Source organism: Grampus griseus (assembly GCF_964374135.1).
Source record: "Grampus griseus genome assembly, chromosome: 3".
Taxonomy (NCBI): domain Eukaryota; kingdom Metazoa; phylum Chordata; class Mammalia; order Artiodactyla; family Delphinidae; genus Grampus; species Grampus griseus.
Window position 1 is genome coordinate 145,463,097 of NC_139019.1, and position 25,205 is coordinate 145,488,301.

At 50.1% G+C, this 25,205-nt stretch overlaps 1 protein-coding gene across 4 annotated transcripts in view; it reads left to right on the forward strand.

The window, feature by feature from the left end:
* Positions 1-25,205, forward strand: part of KCNIP1 (potassium voltage-gated channel interacting protein 1) — a gene marked incomplete at both ends in the record, with an annotated part of 358,069 nt that overhangs the window by 110,666 nt on the left and 222,198 nt on the right. For 2 of the 4 annotated variants that reach the window (XM_082650731.1, XM_082650732.1), the window contains one exon: positions 23,143-23,203. The exons of the other annotated variants lie outside the window; for them this stretch is intronic. In XM_082650731.1, the coding sequence (XP_082506857.1) occupies positions 23,143-23,203 (61 nt within the window). Of the gene's footprint in view, positions 1-23,142; positions 23,204-25,205 lie in introns of those variants that run through there. 4 annotated transcript variants of the gene reach the window in all.

Below are 25,205 nucleotides of genomic sequence, written 5' to 3' on the forward strand. Positions count from 1 at the left end.
CAGGAAGTTTGGAGTAGCAGGTTGAATTCAAGACATCTATTTCAAGGCCTGATGGGCCAGGTAATGATTGGGGATTTATCCAAATAGATATTATGGTAGTCATATTTGTTTGATACCTTTTGTAAGCTCCTTTCTTAATTTTTACATAATTCTTATAAAGTTTGGCAGCGTGATGGCCAGAAAGATATCACAGATATAGGCAGAGGATATGAGATCCTTTCATTTGACTCCTTCAATGGACTAGGAAATGCAACCGCACTCATGGTGGGAGGAAAAACTTCCCTGGCCTTCAAGTCCCACGAGGGCACCTGCTGCTAATGACGGTCCTGATGAGGGTGTGGATCCCTCAGGCCTCTGGGATGCTCCCTTGGACATTCTCACAAGGGTGTCTTACCTCCTGGGTGCTCACGATGACCCCAGAAACTCCAATCTCAGCCCGCGTCTGAGGGTTTACTGCAAGATCGTGTAACTCCAAGTTCAATTTCCCATGCTCAGTTTCCCCGGGGAACCATCTCCCCATCAAGCCCAGTTTTCTATTGTCTGAACAATCATCTACCTGTCTAAGTTTCTACGTGAGAATTTTGGCATCTTGGGTTCCTTTTAACTAGTACACGCTGTGAGCTCTAAAGTGAAAAAGAAAAGGTTCTTGCGAGGTGTTCGCTTTTGAGATTACCGTCCGGTGGGACTTGCAAGGTGAATAAAATGACACTGACAACTGAACACTTCCTCCAAATGAAATAGCAGTATGGATCTGAGTCCCATGCATGACTCTCGAGGCAATTAATGAAAAAGAAAGGAAAACAAAGGGTCAGCAGGATACCCAGGGCGTTGGCCCCCAAATGTTTAATCCTGTTTTCTTTGGATTTTGAAAACCGAGATTGCAAGTAATCTGTCAAGGAGGCATCAAACCAGAGGATTCCAAAATTGGGTCATACAGGAGGTGGGCCTTCTGAGAAGATCTTTGGTTTCAAGAGACCTGGGGGCATGTTGCCCGTAGGCATTTTGAAGAGGTTACCAGCTGGAGGCACTGAACAAGAAGTGGTCTAGGGCTTCCCTGGTGGCGCAGTGGTTGAGAGTCCGCCTGTCGATGCAGGAGACGCAGGTTCGTGCCCCGGTCCGGGAAGATCCCACATGCCGCGGAGCGGCTGGGCCCGTGAGCCGTGGCCGCTGAGCCTGCACGTCTGGAGCCTGTGCTCCGCAACGGGAGAGGCCACAACAGTGAGAGGCCCGCGTACCGCAACAACAACAACAACACAAAAAACGGCCTACTGTTCCTATCGGATAAAATACTGCTTTTCGGGGTTAAAAATACTAGTAGTAATAACACCAGAGTGCTGAGGAAAGAAAGAAGTGACTCTTAGGTTCCGTAGGAGGGAGCCAGTGGAGAGCACTGGAAGAAGTTGGGTGACAGGTTAGGACCCCTGCCTCGAAGACACCGCCCATCTTCTACATAGGACTTGGAAAAGCTCCATTTGGTCAATTCCTATTGGGCATGAAGATGTCTCCATTTCCAAGCATCTCCACATTAAAATGCAAACATAGCACAGCACGTTTTACCAAGGCAAAAATAATCATCAGTCCCTTCCGTTCTCAGTACGGTTCCATAAGGATAACATCTCGTTTTCTGGCCCACTCAGGGGCTCAGGAATTTTGGCTGTGATGCGTTGGTAGGTCCTTTAATGCCTGTGGGACATTTGTCACCAGGAAGAACACACACACCTCTTGGTGCTTTATTTAATATTCAACTTACTAACCCTGTGAATCTATTAAACAATTTTTCTCTTGATATTCAAACACTATTTGCATAATTGGTAAATCAAAACTTACTAAAAATTGAACCAATTACAATTACTCTAACTTATAAACATTGGTTACAAAGTTATTTACCACACTCTCCAAAACCGTTAATTAAAACGCATATTTTAATGTGCAGCCTCTCCTAAACATCTCAAACACCTAAAAAGTCATCCAAAATGCACAGAGAACATCAAGATGATTGAAAAATATATGCTTACACTTACCCTTAAACTAATCGAAAGTATATAGGTCATGGATATATATCAGATTTTCATTAGGTTTATACTTACGCTTTCCAGAGTTACTTTCTTAGAATTACAATGATAGCTTCCTAGGATTAGGTTTTTAAAAAATCCAATTTCTTCTAGGATTACAGATTTCCTCCAGAACCAAAAGAAAAATAATATCATCTCAGGCCAGCAGTTTGGGGGTTACTGATTATTCTTTGGGACCTCAATAAAGAGTCTTCTCAGATTTTTGTACTTCAGACTATAAAAGTCCATGCCTTTCTCATAGATCTTCTTTTCCGAACCAGAGGGTTTTCCTAAAGTGTTTCATTTCTTAAGAAACCAGGGATAAACATTAGCAGTTTGGTGTCTTCATGAAGACAGTTGCCCAATTCAGCATCTCCTACACATTACAGGTTCCCTCTTTTTATCATGCGTGACTACTAATTTCTATTTTTTTCCCCAAGGCTATTAAAAGTATTCAAAATCCACTCTTTCCTCCTTACAAGGACAGAGAAAAGTGCCTATTGTTGCTTAATAAACCAGCATATACTTAATAGAAGAACTAGCATCACCCGTGTATAATCCAAGGCACCTCTTGCAAATAATGTAAAATGAAACTCTATCAGGTTCACCCTTTTTGTACAATTTATATCAACTTTTCTCTTTCGAGCTTCATTGGGAACTTACGGCCCTTCACAGATTCCATGTATTCCCATTAATTACAGTTATCGGTCTCATGTTATACTCCAAGTGTCAGAGCTGGATCCCTGGAAGCCTCTCTAATCCACCTTCTTGGTCCTTTCAGAACTGCCTCGTGTTACTGTAGTGAGCATCCTTGCTTTCTCCTCACAAAAGGAACTTCCTTCCTGCCTAAGGCCACCCTCCCAAAAGCCCTTGTTTCCTTCAGTGGAGAAAAGTGTTAAAGACAAAATCTGGCTATTAGGGGGCCCATGAGAGTTGGTGGTTGAACATAAGTTCTGCTGCTGCTGCAGTCACTTTCAGTGACAGAGGTAGCAAACTATTTAAAGTCGAGTCCACATGAGTGCTTCCAATTTAACTTTAGCTTTGCTTAATTATGTTGTCCTGATGGAAAAATTTCAAACATATTTTCTCAGTGACAAACTTACTTAACAGTTTAACCGCTCATCCAAGCTGTAAATTGCACCTCACTTCTATTTTGTTTTATATTTATAAAATAAATATATAAAAATACTTGATATTTCTTCTTCCATCTGTAGTCAGTTGACTGAAGAATGTAGAAGTAAGATCAAGTTAAGTAAGACCCTTAAGGAAGGATCTACATCTAATCACGTCTAAAGGAGCTTATTTATTTTATTTAAGATTTATTACCACAACAGAAAGACATGTGGAGAAGAACCCCGTCCACCTACTATAACGATAGGAGTTTATAGTTTATTTTATAGTGGAAAGAAGGAGCTATTCTGTGATGGGTTCTTTTCTGAGGGGTCCATGTGGTCATATCTGAACTGCAACGGACATTTCTTGCTTCTGAGCCCGTATTTCTAAATCTTATTCTTTGCTTATGTATATAGTAAAGTGACTTTTTGAATCCTAGTCCTTTATCAACTGCTAAAGCATTTTGCTTCCCTCCAACTTGGTTAACAGAATGTTGGTTGTGGTTATGGGATGGTTTGCAATCCATATCTTCCACCGAGTGTGATGTACTGGCATTCTCTCTGGCAATGGTGTTATTAGGCCAATTGAGAATACAGGAGTTATTAACACTTTTAAAAGAGTTGTTAGCAGGAAACACTGCCTGTTTGGAATCCACTCTGGGAAAAAGGATCTACCACTTAGATAGCACAAGACACTTCCTGTGTAACACCATTCATCTTCCTTCAACAGTGCCCCACCTACTGTAACTCTGATGTTTCAGGTCAAGTTCATGTCTTTTCCCAGGAGGTTCAAGGAAGGGTAGACTTTTTGCCAGGGATTAGTCAATATTTACTAATAGGAATAACAACAATAATTACAATGATGGCCAACTTTTGAATCCCTCTTTTGTGTCAGGCACGATATGAGCCTCTTTCCAGCTATTATATCATAAAATCCTTATAACTGTCACATGAAATCTATACAATTACCTGCTTCAGTTTACCTCTGAAGAAACCAAGGATCAGTCAACTGAAGTAACTTCTCAAGGACTTACAGTTGATAGATGGCAGAGCCCAGAAGCAGGTATATGTGACCTTGTTGTTCTGAGGCATCCTGCCCCCTGCCCAAAGCCACAGCCTACAAAGATTCTGATGGAATTTGTTTTTGCTGCCACTTGAGCATTGGTATTTTAAAAGTCCACAGAATTCTGGCAGAGTTATGGGAGATTTTATCTAGTATGTTAGGAAAGTGAAGAATGCCCAAGGCTAAGTCTGAGAGAGAGAGGGCGAGAGAGAGGGAGAGGGAGACCAACACTGTAACTCCAACACTGTAATAACTTACAAAGCCCTCTCCACCGATTCCTTTCTCCACCAATACAGCCCTGGTGACATTCACAGCCATATACGTGGGATACTTGTCAGGAGAAACATTTTGCTGCTATTGTCCCAGTCCCTTTGTCCTGAGAAATTTTATCTAGTCTTACAGTATTTCAAATAGGTCATAACTAGATTCCCTGTGTCTCTTAGCAGACTTAAGCCTAAATTCTAAATTTAAAATATCAGATGGGAGAAATAGCCTTTTCTTCACTATTATAGCCTTTTCTTCACTTTTATCTACTCTAATCTTCTCTCCAAGCATGAATGGGGTCAAAAGTGGGTCTTCTGCTTGAAAATCTGGACCGCGAGGGATCTCATTTGCAGGCTCTTGAGATGGCTATTTATTTGGAGCTACACCTTCCCAGGCCCAGAAATTACAGGTGACTGTAGAGCGCGAGCTACCTGGGCTGTGATGGGGATAATCTAGGGTGATCCATGTCTGGGAGCTTTCTGACTAAAAGGGTGAAAGCCAAAATCCCCTCCCCAGGAGGACATGCAACCATTGGGCTCTCTTGTGACTATCACTGGGATATTGCTCAGATCTGCACCAGGTAATCTTCTGAGCCCCCTTAAAATGGGCTGAGCCAGCCTCCCCATTTTAAGACCATGTCTCCTATCTGCCACAGTCCCTCTTGCTTCTCTTTATTTAGAGACATTGAACTTGTTTTATGGAATTAGCATGCAAGGGGAGAGTACAAATCCCCGTATAACTCGTGCAAGTGTCTGTCGATGATGATTTGCGTGGGGCTGCAAGGTTCCAGAGTGACGGTTACGATGACTCTGGAATCAGACGGTCTTGAGGTAAAGCCCCAATCTTCCTCTTTCTAGCTTTGTCCCTCAGGTCAGTTCCTATATGTCTCTGAGCTTCATCTTCTTTATTTGCAAAAGAACTGTTCAAATACCTCTGTGGACTAAAGTCTCAGCATCACGAGACTCCAAAATGGCACATTTGTGCTTGTTCATTCTGTAAATGCTTCTCGCGAGGGTACCATGATGCTAAGGACACAACACTGACCCAAACCCATCACCAACCTTCAGTCGACTGGGCATGACAGATGTTAATGATAACGAGAATACCTCACCAATAAATGTACTATTATGCCCCTGGGAATGCAATGAAGTAAAGGTAGGTGGTACTAAGACAGTTTGCAATGGGGGCTGAGTTGTGACCAGAAGAAAGACCAGCCATTTTCCACCTCATCTCTTTGCTTCCAAGAGAAACGTAAGTTCTTAGACAAGTCTCTGGTCCTTCGGGGAGATGGATCCTGAAAGAGGAAACAAGGGAGCACTGACGTCAAGCCATCCACAGACAGGTCAGCACTCTTCCGCCATCACTCCACTGCCCTGCCGGGTCATTGGGATGAACACCACCCGGATAGGACTGACAAACTCACTCATCTGAATCTCTCCTTCCACAAACACTCACCTCCTCTAGACCTGTCCCCACTGTCCCTGTGGCCTTTGGAAGGTGAATTAATGACAAGCCTTCTGCCTCGGATTCCCAGGGGTTGTGGCAGCAGGGTGAGTCACCTTATAACGTATATAGTACGTTTCCCCAGGAGGCGGCGGTGGGTGGAGGCATTTGTAGAACTCAGCTCTGCTCTGATAGATCATTTAGAGGATGTCATTTATCAGAGAGCGAAAACAAGCTAACCAGGCATGCGTACCCTCCTTGAGCCTTGGTGGGTGACCCCCAGCCAGCACACGCCTCCACCACACACCTTTGGGGGAGGCTGGTAAGAATCAGGAGGTCACAGGGTGTCAGTGTCACTCCCCTCCATCTCCACCTCCAAGGCTCACTCACTCACTCTCTCGTCCCTCCCCACCCCTCTGTCTCTCCTTCCTTCATTCCATCTCTCAGTTCCGTTTTTGACTGCCTGTTTCTCTCCCCCTTTCCTCTTTCTGTCTCCTTTGCTGTCTCTCCCTCTCTCCCCTCCTTCTTTCCCTCCCCTCTTCCTCTCTCAAATCTCTCAGCCAGGGCTTCCCTGGTGGCACAGTGGTTGAGAGTCCGCCTGCCGATGCAGGGGACACGGGTTTGTGCCCCGGTCCGGGAAGATCCCACATGCCGCGGAGCGGCTGGGCCCGTGAGCCATGGCCGCTGAGCCTGCGCGTCCGGAGCCTGTGCTCCGCAAGGGGAGAGGCCACAACAGTGAGACGCCCGTGTACCGCAAAAAAAAAAATCTCTCAGCTGGTCTCCTCCCTCTGCCTCTGTCTCCTCTATCTCTCCACCTTCTCTCAGCGTCCTGATCCTCTCTCTTTCTCTCAATCCCATTCTCTGCCCATCTCTCTGGCTCTGTCTCCCCTTTCTGCTTCTTGTCTATTTACCCTCCATCTCCAACCATACCCAGTGGGGGTCAGAGCTGATTCTTCACACTCTTACATAAATCCTGCCCTGGGTGGGTCTAGAGAAGAATCCCCGCTTCCTTCCAGCAGGTGGCTTTGTCCCCTCTCTCACCACACCTCTTCCTCCATATTCCAAACTCAGGCACACAGAGCCCAGCCCTGAGCCCAGGGTCTGAACAAAGAGGGTGTCTGATGGCCCAGAGCTGAGACTTGTAGGGCAACAGCATCCCCACCCCCACCCCCCCGCACTCACAGCCCACCTTCAGTGTCGTGTGGATTTGCAGGGACTATTCTGGAAACCGCCTCCGGGAATCTGCGAAGCAGCTGGGGCAGGTCTGAGTCTCCACAGGACCCACTCTCCGCCTCTCAGGGGCTGAGCCTCTGTTCCCTTCCTGAAGGGGCTGAGGAGAGGGGACTGCTGAAGACACAGCCTCAGAGGAAGACAGGCAGCCTCTAGACAGGGCCTGGCACATGACAGTGGAGAAATCGGGGAACCCAAAGATAAAAGAACTGATTCCTGTCCCAAGAGCCACATCCTTGGCCCCAGGCCCAGCCTCAGATCACAGCTAGTCTCAATTTAATTGAAAATCAACTTGACAAGGCCCCTACGTCCTTCTGCTAGACTCCGCATCATCGTCAAGATTAGAGACGGTCCCTGAAGGAAAGAAGAACAGAGCCCTTGGAATTTGTCAGACTCTGGACCAGGTTTTGTCCTATGTGTCTCCTCCTAGGAAGCCTAGAAGATGTATACAATGGCCTGCCCCAGACAGATGAGGATACTGAGTTTCAGAGAGGTTAAGTGACCTGACCAAGGCCACACAGCTAGAAGCCCTGAGCAGCTCCAGTCCTCCCGCTAAATAGTTGTGCTCCCTGGCAAGAGGGGGTGTGTGGTCCTGACACAGCCCGGGGTACAGGGGCACTGTCATGGCTGGAATGAAGACTCAGCAATACAGATCACTGAGCATCAGGCCCCTGTTCATGTTCATTGGCTGGGCAAGGCTCCCAGTGTTCTCTGCACCATGCACTCCAGCTGGTCCACCTGCCACCACTTTGTCGTCGTTTTCCCAGCAGCAGCATCCTGACTATGCTTCCCAGATACCACCCAACTGGCAGGAAAGTTGTACAAGGGGTCTTGCCTTGCCCTCTCTGTTTAAACGTTGGGCACAGGGACTCAAGTGTGGCCAATCAGATCCTCTTTCCTGAGACTGAGCACAGTAAGCTAGAACAAAAAGTAGTGGTAATTGATTTATCCTAAAGAAACCCTATTCATGAGTTCCTGTTGCCAAGACTTCTGGAAGTGCCCTGGTTCCTGGCAGGTCCTGGATTTGTTTGTTAAGCATTTTCTGGATGTGTGAGCCCCCATATTCTTCTCATAATTTCTTTCTTCTGTTGAAGTTAGCCAATGTCAGTTTCTGTTGCTTACAACCAAAAATAATCCTAACTAACACCTCACTATCCTGCAATAGAGCCCTGGCATGATAATCAAGGCTATGCATGGCTGTGCCTGCCCCAGGTTGCCCCGACCAATTTCCTGTTGCCTGAGCCAGTCGTGCTGAGCTGTCTGGCTACACCCTGCGTGCTCCATCCTGCTTCGTGCTTGTGCGCTTGTGTTTTATGGTTTTACCATCAATTATGTAATGAACATTTTAAAATTGAGATATAATTAAGGTGTTAGTCAGAGGTCTCCAGAGAAACAGAACCAATAGGATATGTTTATATTGAGAAAGAGAGAGAGAGAGAGAGAGAGAATGAGGGAGAGAGAGAGAGAGATTTTCACATGTCTGTGGGAGCTGGTATGTATGAAATCTGTCCACAGGGTAGGTTGGCAGGCTGGAGACCTAGGGAAGCATGGCTGTTGCAACTTGACAGTCTGGAGGTAGAACCCCCTCTTCCCCAAGGGACTTTGGTCTTCTTCTCTTACGGTCTTCCACTGATTGGATGAGGCCCACCCACAATACAGGGGGTAATCTGCTTTACTCAAAGTTTACTGATTTAAATGTTAATCTCATCTAAAAAATGCCTTCACAGCAACATCTAGACTGGTGTTTGACCAAACAACTGGGCACCATGACTTTGCCAATTTGGCACATAAAATTAACCACAATTCACATACCGTAAAATTAACCCCTTTAAAGTATACGATTCAGGGATTTTTAGCTTATTCACAAAGTTGTGCAACCATCACCCCTATCTAATCACAGAGCATTTGCATCACCCTGGAAAGAAACTCCAGTGCTTTAGCAGCCGCTCCCCATTCTTCCCTCCTCAGCTCCTGGCAATCACTAAAGGCTTCTGTATATCGCACGTGCTGGTTCACCTTCTTCCTCCTCTCTCTTTGCCTGCCTGGTAAATTTCTACTCTCTGCTCAAGATCCAGCCCTCCTCACATCTCTTCCTTGATTCCAGCCTCCCTGAGACACATCATCCCACTCAAAGTGGTTAATCACTCTATCTTATCTGACCCCCCAATTAGAAGCTGGCCATGCCTCCTGGCATAGCCCTTAGCAAAAGATATTAAAATTGTCTATTAATGTGTTTCTCTTTCTCACCAGGCCAGGGGCTTTTAAACTGTGGCCAGGGATTTCAGGAGTTCTTGAAATTGACCCATGTTTTACCTGAGTGTGTGTGTGTATATGTTTCTCAGGAGAGGTCCACAGATTCTATAACATTTTTAAGAGGGTCCCAAGAAGTCAGGAGCCATGACATTGGACAGAGCTTCTTAAGGGCAGAAGCCTACTTTACTAGTTCTTCTATGGCCTCACGCCTAGTGCAGAGTATGAGGCTTACTGAATGTGCCTGGGCGATGAATGAATAACATTTAGGAAAAGGTCCCTTCCTTCAAGGTTTTCCATCATCTTTCTCCGTGAAGCAGTTAAAAAGCAAAACCAAATAACATATGGTTAAGAGTTGGGAGGAGGATGATAGATACATAAGGGCACACTCTTTCATTCATTCACCCATTCACCCATTTACCCATTCATCAGTTTGTCCATTCATGATTCATTTTATGCACATACAAGAAACCACGCCCAGTGCTGGCTGTTCCGGGGCTCAGAGAAGCAAGGAGTCACTGCATGTATCAGAGCTCCCTGAATATAGAGGGAGGTGATGTGGTAAAGTCTAGGAGGGTTTCCTGGGGGAGATGTGACATGAGTGAAGCCAGGAATGAGGACTAGTATTCAGCCAGATGGAACGGAGACCTGGGCAGGGGGTCCTGCGTATGTGTGTTGGAGGAGGGACATCAGTGTGAGCAGATGCCTGGCCTACCGAGGACCTGAAGAGGGAGAGAATTCACACACCAACAGTCCCTATAGCCCAGAGAGGACTTTTTAAGTCTCCAGGAGGTGATGGCTCAGAAAGGCCAGGCCTGTGGGCTGAGCTGGGCCTGTCTGTGATGCGGTGTGTGGTGTGATTAACAAGCTGGACCACAGGGCAGAGCTGAGTGGGTAAAAATGCTGACCCCGAGCCCAGCTGGGCACAGAACAGAGGGAGGATTTCACTAGTGTTGGAGAGGAAGGATGCGCCTGCTCCCCTGGAGGCTGGAGGGCAGGAGGCTAGCCAGGCGGGGGGATGACCCGATGGCCCCTTAGTGGTGATTGAGCCGCCTGGGAGGCTACTAGCGCTAAAGGAACAGGGAGGGGGAACAAGAGTCCATCCGTTACCTCGGCACTTACACCAAAAGATGGAAGACGGCTGCCAGAAATTCCCCTTGAGAAAGGAGAAGCCATGCTACCGGAAATCAAGATTTGGCCGTCATGGGCAGAGAAGGAATGAGATTGTCTGGTGGCTGCCAGACGCTGGGCCAGGGTAGACTTGGGGGGTGCTGACCTGGGCTAATGGCCTCATGCAGGGAGACCCCAGGGCAGGGGCTGACCCTTCCAATCTCCCTCAGCGCCCTGTGAAGCCCCTGGAGCTGGCCAACTCCAACCTCTCTCTTTTTTCCTCCACCTTCCTTGACCTTTCTTTTTATCCCCTGCCCTCCCCACTCCCAAACACACTGCCACATCTCTGAGCAGTTCTGAGCAAATCACTACAAACAAAACTGTGGCAGTATTTAGGGCAGGGATTCGGGGCCCAGAACTGTGCTTGGTTTTGGAATTTAAAGGTAATCATCAATCCCACTCCTTTCCTGTGGACCACTTGAGAAATAGGTGGAGATGTTGAATGTGGATGAAGGTACCTCCTTTATTACTGCTGGGAGCTGCATCGGAGGAGACGGCCTGAAGCCAAAACTTCTAGCCCCGAAGTACACTTAGCCTAGGGTTCCAAGCAGAGCAACTGGAGAGCTGGGGGTCTCCTGTATGTCCCCCTCATCCCATAGCCGTGCGGGCGGGTCCTGGGATGTGTGACACGTGCGGGGACCATGAGCTGAGGCAGCTATAAGAAGGGGCTGAGCTACAGATCTGAGGGCCATTGGCCATTCTCCCACTGAGACGATCTCTACCTTCCCCACTGGGACAGGAGTGGAAGGGGTAAGGAGGGACAGCAATTTCTCTCCAGTACTTTTGGGTCATTGCTGGCATTTGGGGAACGAAAATGTCTTTTTCCTTACGCTTGGCACTTTGCAAGTATTTTCTAATCAATTCTTCACTGTGACTATTTGAGGTAGGTGAGAAGCCACTTCACTCATGGGGATAGGGAAGTACAAAGAGATTAAGGGGGACTTCCCTGGTGGTGCAGTGGTTGGGAGTCCACCTGCCGATGCAGGGGACACGGGTTTGGGCCCTGGTCCGGGAGGATCCCACATGCCACGGAGCAACTAAGCCCGTGCGCCACAACTGCTGAGTCTGCACTCTAGAGCCTGTGAGCCACAACTACTGAGCTTGCGTGCCACAACTACTGAAGCCCACGCGCCTGGAGCCCGTGCTCCGCGGCGGGAGAGGCCACCACAGTGAGAAGCCCGCGCATGGCAACAAAGAGTGGCCCCTGCTCACTGCAACTAGAGAAAGCCCACATGCAGCAATGAAGACCAAACACAGCCAAAAATAAATAAATAAATTTATAAAAAAAAAAAGAGAGATTAAGGGATGAGGCCTTGATGTGGTAGGGCCAGGTTCTGCATAGCTTCCTGGCCTCTTCTCCAGGACACATGGTCAACACACCAAGCTCTGCAGAAAGCTGTTGGACTCATCTAAATAGAGACAGCCAGTAAGCCATGAGAAGGCTGTGTGATCTTGTTTAAGTTGCTTAACCTTTCTAATCTTGCTTCTCAACTGCAAAGTGCGGGCATTTAAGGCAATCTATATTCATGGTGAACCTGCTTTGTTGAGAGGGCTCTAGGGCATCCAAAGGGGAGAGGCTATGTCCTTGACCCAGCTGACAGCGCTCAGATCCTTTCCCTCCTCCTGTCCTTAAAATTCTTCCCTGATGACAAGGGTGCAGGGCGATGGGGCAGTTATAAAGGGTGAGCTCAAGGGAGTTAGTTCCTTTGTTGTGATAGAACAGTTGGGGATCTTGACTGTGTTGGTAGTTACACCAATGTACACACATGTGATAGAATAGCATAGAAATAGGCATGTACACACACAGGCACATGTGCGCACACACACAAATGAGTGCATGTAAGACTGGTGAAATCTGAACAAGGTCTGTGGCTTTCACCAGTGTCAATCCACAAATGACAATTATACTTGTCAATTGTACAACTACGACAACGGCAGCTATTACCATTGGGAGGCACTGGATAAAGGGTACACAGGACTATTTTTGCAGCTTCTTGTGAGTCTATCATCTTTTCAAAATAAAAAGTGAAAAAAAAATCTCCCATGGCCCCTCATTGCTCTCAGCATAAAATCCAAACTGCGCCAAGGACCACAGACCCTGCACAAATGGGCCCCCTGGCCTCCTCTGGAACCTCTCCCCCTCCCTCCTCTCTGCGCCTGGAGCTCCCAGCTCATTCCTTCTGCAGGGCTTGGGCCTTGCTCTTTCCTTCAACTCAGGTTCTCTCGCCCCAATTCTCTGCTTCTGGGAGAACTATGAGTTAAAGCTCTTCAGTTTAGCAGACATCAGTGAGACATTAGCAGACATCGGCGAGACATGGGCGAGTCTAGCTCTGGGTAAATGGTAAAATGCTAGCTCAAGCTGCATACAGACGCCAGGAAGTTTCCAACCCTGGAGATCTTCAGGAAGATCTGATTGCTTCTGGATGACTGTCGCTCACTTCAGTCATCTATCGCAGGTTTTATCACATCAAGTCACCCATGGTGGCGGGACCTGCGTTCTCCAAAGTCCGTCCAGCTGTAGGTTCAGGAAATCCATAAATGAGGTTGGTGAGGCATTGTTGCTCTGCCCATAGGGGCCCCACCGTGAGAGTGAGCTTCCTTAGGGCCAGGAGTGAGCCACTTCACCTCTCTCTGCATCTCTGGCACCATCATGAGACAGGCGTGGCAGAGCAGGGCCTCAGTGGATGCCGGCCAAATCATTGGAGGGACTGGCTGGGAGCTCATACATGGTAGACAGCAGACTCCGGGTCTGGCAGTGTGGGAAGCAGGCGAGGAGCCCTGGTGTCGTCTGCAGACTTCCTCAGCTTCCTCTTAGCGGCCTAGATTTTAGCAAACTGCATCAAGTCCTTAGGGCGCTCCGCTCATCTGCACGGCATCCTCCATCCAGAACGGCCCCGAGCTGCGGGCACAAATACTAATGTACCATGCAAATGCCAGCCCAGAGAAAGAGAGCCCTGGGTTGTCAATTAGCTCCCCCAGTACTAGCTGGAGGACCCAACCCCCTCAGTCACTAGGGCCAGCCCAGTGCAAGAAGGGACAACAGAAACAGAAATCATCTTGAAAAGCCGATGTTGTCACGCCAGTGTCTTGTGGCAGCCCGGGGAAGGGAGCTTCAATACAGGGGGAGGAGAGGGCCAGCCTGGCTGCTCCGGAAGGGGGCTCCCAGGGGTGCTTGGGAGAAAGGGTGGGTCCCTGCTCTTGGACGTGCTGCATCTACCTTCCCCTCTACCTGGCCACCTGCAGGCCAGGTCACCTGGGTACCAGCTTCAAGTGCACATGCCCCGTGGTGTCCTCTAAGCCAAGACAAGGCTCTTTGCAGATACTCTCCTCTGACCCGGGATAGTCACCATAGGAGGGAGGACAAGTGGTCCCCATCACCCCACTTGTCCTCTGTTTCCTCTAACTTCCTTCTCTTCCCTTACCCATTCCTCTGCTTTCTTTCCTTGGTGGGTGAAAGCATGAGTTTTGATGACAGATAGAACTGGGTTCAAACCCTGATGCTACAGCTCACTCCACCCACCTAGGTGGCCTTAGGCAAATCACATCACCTCTCTGATCCTCAGTTTGTTCATCTGTGAAATGGAGAGGAGAGCAGAGCCATCGAGGTATTGCAAGGATCGAGTTTTGAGGAGTTAAGAATTTCAGGCAACATCCTCTGGTGTGCTAGAAATGTTACTCTGTTTATTTCTTAAATTTTGAACTTAATTTCTATTCACGTTCCCATTCTTGGGGGGAAGAAATGAAATCTCAATAAACTCAGGGTGCCCCATCCCCCGTAGGGTTGCCTGGGGGTTATGAAGCATTGAGCTGGGGAGTGGGCTCAACCATCAGTGTGCAGCCTCTCCAGGCAGGCAGCCTCCAGAGGTCCTGATTCCTGTACATTCTGTGGTCACAGCACCATCCAGCTCAGAGGTGGGCCCCCCAGCCTAGAACCTAGGTTTGCTGGTTCTCTGGGGCTTTCTGGGCCTCACCCCTCCTGATCGCAGGGGGAAGAGTCTTCTCCTTGCCAAACTCGACAGGAAGAGACGGGTCAGGACTTCGCTCCCAGAAAAGATGCACCGTGTGCAACACTCCACATAGAGGGCTGGTGGGGCTGGAAGTGGGTCTCAGGGCCATGTCCTCTCACCCCTCCATCCCCCCACAATCCGCTCTACTTAGGAAAGAGGCGAGGCATCCTCTGCCCCCAGATGCCACCACAGTCTGGGGTTTTAGAGCTGAATGTTCCACTGGAGGTGGGTCAAGGACACACTCTTCTATCCGCTCTCCAACTGGCCTTTCATCTTAAGCCAGAGCCTTTGTAAGTTAAAATCCAAGAAGGTGACTCCATTGATTCTGTGTCATCTTTGCCCCAGGCAGTAAATGCCACAGGTCTCAATGTGGAGGAGGGGATGTGGTCACAGGACAAAACACAAGAAATACCTCCCAATATCTTGTAGTTTTAAGTTGCCTCAATTCTGCAGCCTTGTCCCAGAGTCAGCCCTCCGCGTAACAGCAGCCACGATTCTTTTCCACGTTCCTTCCTCTCTCTTCAGGCTCCAGTTGCTGCAGCAGTGCTGGGAAGCTGGGAGCCGGTGCTGACAGGTTCAGCCAGCTGTGTAGGGCCAGGAGCGTTCATCGCTGGCATTATTACTAATCATCACGCAGCTTGGTAGCTGCTCCCTCCTCCCCTCCCAGCTCACTTCCTCCAGGGTCTCCAGTCTGTAGAAGCCCTGGAGGGAAAACAGACCCAGTGTGCATCCCTGAAGGCTGGTGGCCACGGCTGTAGCTCCCAGGCCCTAAGGGTATGGGTGAGAGCAGCACCTGCCAGTCATAGGGCCAGACTCCCCTCCGTATCTGTCCCTCAGCTCTAAGATGCTACACCATTCCTATGAATCCCCAGAGAAACAGTGCTAGAAGAAATCAGTTGCAACAGCAGCTGGAGGACTTGGGGCTAGACAGGGAGTGTGAGCTCTGGGGTCAGATCACCTGAGTTCAAGGCCAGTCTACTACTTCCTTGCTGTGTGACATTGATCAGGTCACTTAGCCTCTCTGTGCTTTGGTTGCCTCATATATAAAATGGGGCATAATGAGAGTACCTACCTTATGGGGTATCGAAATCATTAAGTGGGACTAGGTATGTTACTGGCACATAGTAAGAATGGCATAGATGGTGCCTGCCGTTGTTACTGTAATTGGTATATAACCTAAGGAGAATAAAGAAGGGCAGTGGACGCAATTGACTCCTGGACATTTACCCAGAATTATGGATCCATATTTTGCACACACTTTAAAAAGATAAGAAATTCTGCCCATGGTTTCTGTCCCCATTGCCCCAGCCATTTCAGCATCACCTGTCCACCCTGCCACACCACTATGGCAATTATCCAGGGCGCCCCTGCCCCACTTCAGCCTTGCTCTGCCCCTTGCTTTCACCCCCACCCCCTCTAGCTCCATCCCTTTCTACCCAGTTCCACCCTTAATTTCTCCACCCTTCCTCCACCCTGAATTTTGCCCTCCTAAGCTGCCCTAAGTCCCTGCTCTTGCTGAGTCCAAACTTTTGGGTAGGGACTTTGGGTGGGACAGGCCAGGCTGGCCAGGGTCAAGGGCCAGTTTTTTCACTGGCAGAGCTAGGGAGGTCATTCCCACTGTTTCTTGATGAAGTCTGGGATGTTATAGGGAGTTGTTTATCTGCCCTTTGCCCCTTGGTCTGTGGCTCTCCAAGCCAGTGGGCATAAACTTCTGCAACCCCAGAGACCCACTCAGGGTGTGATAAACAGGAGGCAGTCACGAAATGCACTCATCAAATTGTGACTGAATGAAGGTTAATGATGATGTTAACGATGACCAGCATCCTTCCTGGAGCCTTGCAACCTGCCAGGCACTACTATGCTAAGGCACCTGAATGCTTCTTCTCATTTAACCCTCATAGCAACCCTAAGAAATTGGCATAATTATTACCCCCATTTTATAGAAGTTGAAACTGAGGCTCAGAGAACTTAAAGTCACACAGCTAAGAAATGACTGGATCAAATCTCTTCATATAATTTTCCACCTTAGGAAAGAGTTTCTTAACCAGGTGTCCAGAGATGTGCTTCAGTGGGGAGAGTCATGAATGCCATAAAACTTTATGCAAAGTGTGAGTGCAGGCAGGCACAGTTATTTTGGGGAAGCAGTTTCACAGGTTTCATCGGATACTTAAATGTCTGAACATATTTGATTCCACGTCTCCAACCCTTCCTCCTTCCAGCCATCCTTCCATCCACCTCCGAGAGCCATTTGATCAATTTCATGAAGCCCCTGCCTTGTGCCGGGTCTAGCGTGGCACCCATGGCTTCTCTGGCCTCCACAACACGTAATGTTTCAGATAATGCAAGTTGAGGTGCTCTGGAATGTCATTCCCACCTCCCTGGATCTGGGTAATTCAGAAGGGCTTTGCTGCCAATGTCTGGGCTGCGTGGGTGGCTGCACTCTGTCTGAACTCGTCTCAGCGCCTGGTGGAGACTGTTCCAATGCTGGAGCATGAAAGGGGAACACTTGAGGCAGTGCAGCGGTCAGGACACAAAGGGCAGAGCCTGTGTCCTGGCTTCCCCTGCATTCCCTGCAGCCCCCATCAGCCCCACTCCCTCAAGGGGCGTGATCAGCCTCGACAGATGAGGCCACGCTTGACACATGAGGACATGGCCCAGGAGAGGCTCTTCCTAGGCCCAAGTCCTATTCCAAGGTCTTTTCTTGCTCCTGGGAAGATGGGGAAGAAGGTGCTTGCAAAGGAGACCCAAAGGGGAAACTGAGGAATGGAGTTAGCATTTTCTGAGCCAGGACTGTGTTCCAGCTGGGGAAACCCTGTGCCGGGTGCTTCTGCAATCATGACCTCTTTCAGCCTCACCTTGCCACTGACATTGGTGGGATGGTTCCTCTTGCAGATGTGCAGAGAGTGAGACTTTCAAAGGTCAAAGAACATGCTCAAGGTCACAAAACAAGCACCACATGTGAAGCCTGAAGCTCTATCTACTTCCCTGCCCTCTGGAGAGCTCCCACTCCCCCCTCCTCCCTCCCCCTCCCTTTTCCTCCCTTCCCCTCCCCTCCCCTCCCCCTCCTCCTCCCCTCCCCTCCCCTCCCCTCCCCCTCCCCTCCCCCTCCTCCTCCCCTCCCCTCCCCTCCCCTCCCCCTCCCCTCCCCCTCCCCTTCCCCCTCCCCCACCCTCTCCTCCTCCTCCTCCTCCTCAAGACATCACCAGTAGTTTGCAAACAATTATCCTACCTGGCTTCTCTAAGCCTCCCCCACCACCTTATCCCATACTAACCTGCCCCCTCCCGATTGCAGTTTGTAATGATGAGAGCATCTGGTTGTCTTCAGCCCTAGATCACCAGCTTCCTGAGGGGCAGGGACTCTTGCCTCTTCTTGTTCGTTACTGATCCATGTATTTAAAATAGTGCCTGGCAGGTAGACGGTGCTTAATAAAATATATGTTGAATGAATGAATGAATAACTAAATGAGCCCCAGAGCAAATAATAATAAATGACATTTGCAGAGTGCTTTACAGAGAGTTAAAACACTTTCCCTTTACTTTATCTAACTCAATCCTCACACCAACACCCTTGAAGGGGACCTGTTCACATTTTATAGATGAAGCGGCCCAGGCCAAATTCACATGTAGGAAGCACGTGGGATTTGATCCCAGGTCTAGAGGATGGGGCCCTTTCCCTGCCCTGAATGACCTCAGTGTGAGTATGACTTCAGTGTGGAACACTTAGGACATCCTGGGCCAGGCTGAGCTGTGCTGGAGGGGGACGGGGGAAGAGGGTGTATGCTTTGCTTTCTAACAGCTCACAGTCTATTCGAGGAGGCCAGACATGCATGTGGAACATTTGGGAAATGGTACAAGACAGCAGCTAGCAGAGTGCTGAATTGCACATGATCAGGTGCCAACCACTTTCCCTTCCTTGACTAATCTGAGTCTTTTAATACCAGATGGGGACCCTGAGAATAGATTTCCTCTGAAATAGATGAAGAGCAAGATGGAAGCCAAGGGGAAGGCTGTGAGTTACTCATTTTCACACGGCTCTAGCCCGGCACGATGTCTGGCCCTCAGCAGTCCACTCTCCCTAACTGGCCACACTAAGTGCCGGACGCCTACTCAGGACCTCGCACGCATGACCTCCCCACTCTTCATGGCAGTACTGCAAGGCAGGTACTAATGCAGTCCACAGAAGGGGAACGTAGAGTTCAGAGGAAGGACTCATCAGGCCTGAAGTCACACAGCTAATAAGGGACAAAATCGGGATTTGAACCCAGATCTAGCAGCCCCCCAGATTCATGCTCTTAATCTGACACTGCTGACTGTGTGGTGGGAACTCAGCGAACTGCCCTTGTCTGCAAGGATGGGAAGAGACATGGCTGAGGGAGCAGTGAGGAGAGAGGGAAGCAAGGAACACAGCTTGTGTGTTTCGTAAACAGACAAGCACGTGTCTGCTTCAACAGGATCTCTGCGGGTCTCTGACAATCTCACCCTTTCCCCCCGTAAGCACCCTCCCAGGGGTACCCTAAGGAGTCCTATATGGGTGCTCATGTCAGAGGAAAGGCAAGGCCTTGCCTCCAGAGACTTCTGAGGGCATGCACAGGCCCTGTGAATGTGTATGCAACTGCTCAGGCTGCTATAACAAGATGCCACAGACTGGGTGGCTTAAACAACAGAAATTTAGTTTCTCACACTTCTGGAGACTAGAAGTCCAAGATCAAGGTGAGGTGCCAGCAGGGTTGGCGTCCGGGGAAAGCTCTCCCCTGGGGTTGTAGATGGTTGCCTTCTCCATGCTGTGTGTGCACATGGTCTTTTGCTGATCACACAGTGGTGGTGGGAGTGGGGGCCCTCTGATATCTGTTCTTATAAGATCATTAAGGACACTAATCTCATGGGGTCAGGGCCCCACACTTATGACCTCGTTTAAACCTTAATTACTTTCTTAAGGGCTCCATCTCCAAATATAGCCACTCTGGAGGTTAGGCCTCCAACATATGAATGTGGGAATTACACAAACATTTCACCCACAACAGGGTGAACGAGTGAGCAGTCAGAGCCAGAGACGGTGCATGAGCTGACTCACCTTCCAGGGTAGAGGGAGTCACAGCCATTGAAATCCATGTTGGTTGGGACTGGCAAGATCACCTAAGCGAGTACACTATATCAGGACAGCAGGAAAAATGGTCCCTACAGCCAGGTGAGTGATGGGAGGCTCCCTCTCTCTCCATGTAGTTCTCTCTTGCAGTCTCCAAGAGGTAGGGATCCAGGCTGTTGTTTTCTTCTTCTCTTGTCCCTCATACTTGTCGTGTATTCCTACTTAGACACATTCTTTGTGAGCATCTCATGGGTGATGTCTGCTGCATTGTACTGTGTGTGTATGTGTGTGTGTGTGTGTGTGTGTGTGTGTGTGTGTGTGTGTGTATTTATCTGTAGATAATACCTACCACACAGGGCATCATCAGGAATAAATGAACTTTTATGCATGTATAATAAATATCTGGTACATGGTAGGTGTACGAATGAACAGAGATATTTGTTGAATGAATGAATCTTCACTTGGGAGAGTGTGCTTCTTCCTTTGAAAGGCAAGGATGATCTGGTAATCATCAGGTGTTACTTACTAATTGGGTCACTGAGCAAAGAAAATTATTAGTTCATTCTTTCCTTCATTCATTTATTGAACATAGACTGACTGCACCCCTGTCAGAAACCAAGGGTTAGGCAGACCGTGTAGAGCTAAATCAGGAGCAGTCCCTGCTCTTAAAGACCTTGCAGTCCAGAGGGAGAGACAGACAGGGAAGGGGACAATGAGAACCAAGGTAGTGAGTGCTCTGATGGGAAAGAGTCCCCAAGTGCCATAGGAACCCCAAGGGGGATACCACTGGGGCCCAGAGAGGGATTCCTGGAGAAACTGACACCTGAAGTAGATCTTCAAGGGTGAGCTCAGTTTGTCAGATGGAGAAAGGGTTGAGGGACATTCTAGGCAGAGGGACAGCCCTGAAGCACAACCACTGAGGGCACACTGGGGACTAGTGAGGGTCTGTGTGGCTAGAGCCCCAAAGAGAGCAGGGGACTTGGGCAATGAAGCCAGACCACTAGAGGGCCTCATAATTCCTGCTCAGCAGTTTGAACTTTGTCTCGGTGGCTTCATTTTATTCCCACTGCTCAGATACAGCCAGTTGTGAACTCCTCTAGATGACCTTACTATTTCTATCCGTACAATGGAGCAATTCATCTGCTTCTTCAGAGGGCCTTGGGGGGCGAAGGAAATGAGAGAATGGCATCCTAGCCCTTTGTAAACTCTCAAGTGCCGGTCCTGGTCACTCAGGTAGTGTGGAGTTGAGCAGAGGCCCGAAGGTGAAATGGCTTGGTGCTCCGTCCAGAGATTTTTGAGAAAACTGGGGGCTGTACCATCACCGTCTCCCCAGCAAGGATCCCTCTGTTCCTTAAGTCCTGGCCATCCTAGTGGGTCCTGTTGTGACCCCAGGCTTCAGCTCCACCCCCACTTTTCTTCCCTAGCAAGGAGGGCAGGAGGGAGGCAGGGCCGGCCCCTACCTGTCCTGCTCCATCATCCGGGATTCCAGGCCTCATGGACACAGATAAGCCCTGAACTAGGAGAGCTGAGGCTTTAAATCTGGTGGGACCCAGAGGAGAGCTCCCCAGCTCAGTGGCCCACAGTATCCTCATCTACCAACAGGAATGTCCCCATCACACAGCGATGACAGAGACCTGGGCTCCAAGTTCTAATCCCCTATCCTGGCCAGGTAACTTCAGGCAAATTTCTTGCTCTCGGGAGGCCTCAGTTTCTCTCTGTGGTGATGATTAGACACGACCAGACTAATAGTCACAGGGTGTGGGGTGATGTGAGCTATATAGCAACAGGCCATGCGAACGAAAGGGATGGGTGTTATTAAATGCACCAAATAGGACAAGTGCTGGGATTTGAGAAAGCATGAAGTGCTGAATAGGTGAATAAAACCAGTCAGGGTCCCTGGCCAAGTCGCAGACCGCCTGCGTCCCGCAGAATGGCAGCTAATGGGCTGGAACGAAGGGGAGCTCTGTATCCTTGGGGTAGGACTGTATGCCCGTATGGCTTCGAGTCCGTGTAAACATGGGTGACTGTGATGCTCTTTTGCACTGAACGTGTGTGCGTCTGCATACCTGCGTGTTCGTGTGTCTACGTCTTGTGTGGAGTCCTAGGGATGCACCTGTGGGTGTTATGGACTATGAGTCTGTGTGTACAACAGCAACATCTGTGTGGACTTGTGGAACCTGTGCACATATGTTTGTGTGACTACGTGCATGAGGCCATATGTCGGGAAACCCTATGACCTGCAAACACTGCTTATAGTGGGAACCCAGGCAGCTCAGGAAGGGCAGCTCCTCCTCAGGCTTCGGGGGAGCAAACCTTGCATTTCAGCACCACCAGGGGGCTGAGGAGGATCCAAACGGGTAGACCCAAACTTTGCCTTTTTGCATGAGAAGTCAAGATAGGGTTTGGGGTCCTGCCCCCTAACGATAGCTTGTAAGTTCTTGGGGGTCAAAGAGGGAGAAGGATGAAGGAGGGAGGGAGGGAAGAAACAAAAGAGAGTAAGGAAGTGTCCATAGGGGCCGAGGGCTCCTTTCCCCTTCCCAACTCCCTGTCATTCAAAGGTGGCCCTGGCGCCGGAGGAGCAGGAGGGCACCTTCCTCCTAAGACATCCCATCCCGTGGGTGGAGCAGACTTTGCCCCACCCCATAAAGATTTCCCTTGAAGTCAAATGAAACAACGCACCCCACGCAGGGACACACACACACACACACACACACACACACACACACACACACACACACACACACACACACACACACACACACACACACACACACACACACACACACACACACACACACACACACACACACACGTTCTCCCGAGAAGCAGTCTGCTGCCCCCTGAGCCCCACCCATCGGCCAGGCGTCCGCACCCCGCGCCCCTCGTGCGCCCCGGCCCCGCCCCGCCCCCCGGGGTTACCCGCCGGCCGCTCTCCGCGCGCCTCAGACTCGCCTCGAGCGCGGCAGGCAGGCAGGCGCGCGCGGCTCCGCTCCACGTCGTCCCCGCTCTGTTCATTCATGATTGGTACTCGGCCCCCCGAGACCCAGCCCGAGCGCCGGGAGGGGAGCCGAGCGTGCGGCAGGAGGGGCGGGCAAGCGCGGCTCCCGCAGCGCACGCGGCGCTGGCTCAGGAGCCTCGGCCGGGCGGGCGCACCGGCCCGGTGTCCAGCGCCAGGCAGGCTTCGGGGCATCGTTCTCGGTCCTCGGCGAGGGAAGCGGCAGGGCCCGGGTCCGAAGGCTCGCCAGGAACGGCTAGCCCTGTGAGTCAGTGCATGTGCGGGGCTGAAGAAGGATAGAAAAGGCTCGCAGCGCCCCAGCCCCACGCTCGCTGAATACCAAGCTGCGACGAGCTGCGGGGGGCTTTTTTTTTACCTCCTCCAATTCGGAGTAGAAGAGCCACACTGATTTCCTTCCAGTGGAGGGGAGGGGCAGGGCCCGAGGTCCCAAGTCGCACACAAGTCTTCGCTGCCATGGGGGCCGTCATGGGCACCTTCTCGTCTCTGCAAACCAAACAAAGACGACCCTCGAAAGGTAAGCCACCTCCTTCTTCCTTTTGTTCCCCTGGCTGGGTTTGGGGGTGCTCGGTGCTGGGTTGGGGTGTGCCTCCTGCCCCCCTTGGCCCGGACCCCCCTCCCCATGAGGAGTGGGTTCAGGTTCCTGTAACCAAAGGAGTAAGAAACCGGCGGGAGGATTGGTGTGAATACCCGTGAGCTGGCAGAGGAGGGACCCAGAGTGGGCTGCGGCCTCAGGGGCCACGGAACCTCTCCGGGGCACCAGGTGCCAGGACCCTACTCCTGGAGGAATCTCTAGGCACAGAAGGCAGAGACAAATTCACAGGTGGGAGGTGGGGACGACATTGTCTGAGTGTACATGTTGGGAAGCTCTTCCCGTTCCCATGACCGTTGGTGTTTGTGCGACTGTGGGCATCCAGCGAGGGTGCTCACATATTCACTCACTGCCCCCCACCCCCACCCCCAGCAGCGATGCTGTGCAGACCTGGGGGTCCATCATCAGGGAGAGAGTGCTTTCTGCAAGCCAAAAGGAATCAGCTGCTGGCAGGTGATAAAACTCTCAGGGCTCGTGTCCTGGTGGCTTTAGGGAGTTGGGAGCCGGGGCATCACACGAGGGTGCTGCCGTGCTCTGGGAGCCGCCTGAGAGCTGAGAGCACTGTCAAGGTCTGGTGAAGAGGTGAGCTGACATCAGGGATTAGAAAGCATAATATCCCTGGGTCCCTCCTGCCTGCACTTCGGCTGAGATAAGCCCAATCTCACCAGCGGGACAGTCATGAAACGGGTCCATGTGAAGTTGGGGGAAACGTGTTGCACCGCGGCGGACTGTGCAGGCCTCCTATCCAGCTGTTTGAAAGTTGGTTGTTGGAATAAAGACACTGGATGCGGTTAGGAAAAAGAATACGATGGGTTTGGTTTGTTTGGTTTTTATGCTCAAATACTACTGTGAGTGGTAGAAGGATTTTAAGTAACCTGACAGTTAAACCTTTAAGTTCTGCCGTTGGAGCCCAGGTTCTGGTGACAGGTGAGGTTACAGTTCCTACCCCTTATGCTGGCTAGTGATTAGATCAGCGGGAGGATAATGGTGGACCCCAGGGTGCACAATGAGTCCACTCTCAAGACTTGGTTGGTCTTTACTGATTCAGTAGGAAAGTCTGCATCGCAGAGGTAGCTCCCCATGAATAACTTGTCTTTGAGGGATCTCGACATCTGGCTCAGTCCCCAGAGGCATCAGGCTGGCTGAATACTGAGGAATAGGATCTCTGGGTGAAGATCTCAGGTGATGAAGCTGGGTTGGCATTCAGAGCCTAGAACATGGGAAGAGGCTTCGACCCATTTGTCCAGCTGCATCGTACATCCTCCTGGCAGGGAAGAGACTGGGTGCCGTTTTACCAGTCCTAGGCAGGACAGGTCTGCAAGCCTCGGCCCAGGACCTTGACATTAACAGCCCCACTTCTCACGGATCCTCAGATACTGCTTGACTGGGGACAACGTTCAGCGCAAATCCTGGTCTCCTTCCCCACCATCTGACCACCATGAGGTCCCAGAGGCCAGGGGACTGTGGGGATAAGAAACTCAGGGATTTGTTTTAATATATTTTCAATGCCTGTGGCACTCCTGGAAGGCAGCTAGGTGTCACAGAAAGATCTTGGACCCTAGAGTCCAACAGATTCTGGGTGCAAATCTCAGCTCCATCGCTCCTTCCTTACGTGACCTCAGGCAGATCCTTTCACCTGCCTAAGCCTCAGTTTCTTATCCATAAAATGGACAGGATACTATCTCCTGGCAGGAAACAGGGTGTGGAGGGAGTGGAGCGAGGGAGGACCCCGCCTCATCTACTGTGTCAGCTGCAGCTACCAGGGACCCAGAGGAGACTGCTGAAAGATGCCAAGATCAACTGAACGATGGATGTGGAGTTCCTCCCCTAGGGCTGGGCAAAGATTATGAGCTGAGACATTGCTCAGACGTTACTGTCTGCCATTCCCTTTTCCTACACAAAACTGCAGGTCACCCCAGATGGATTC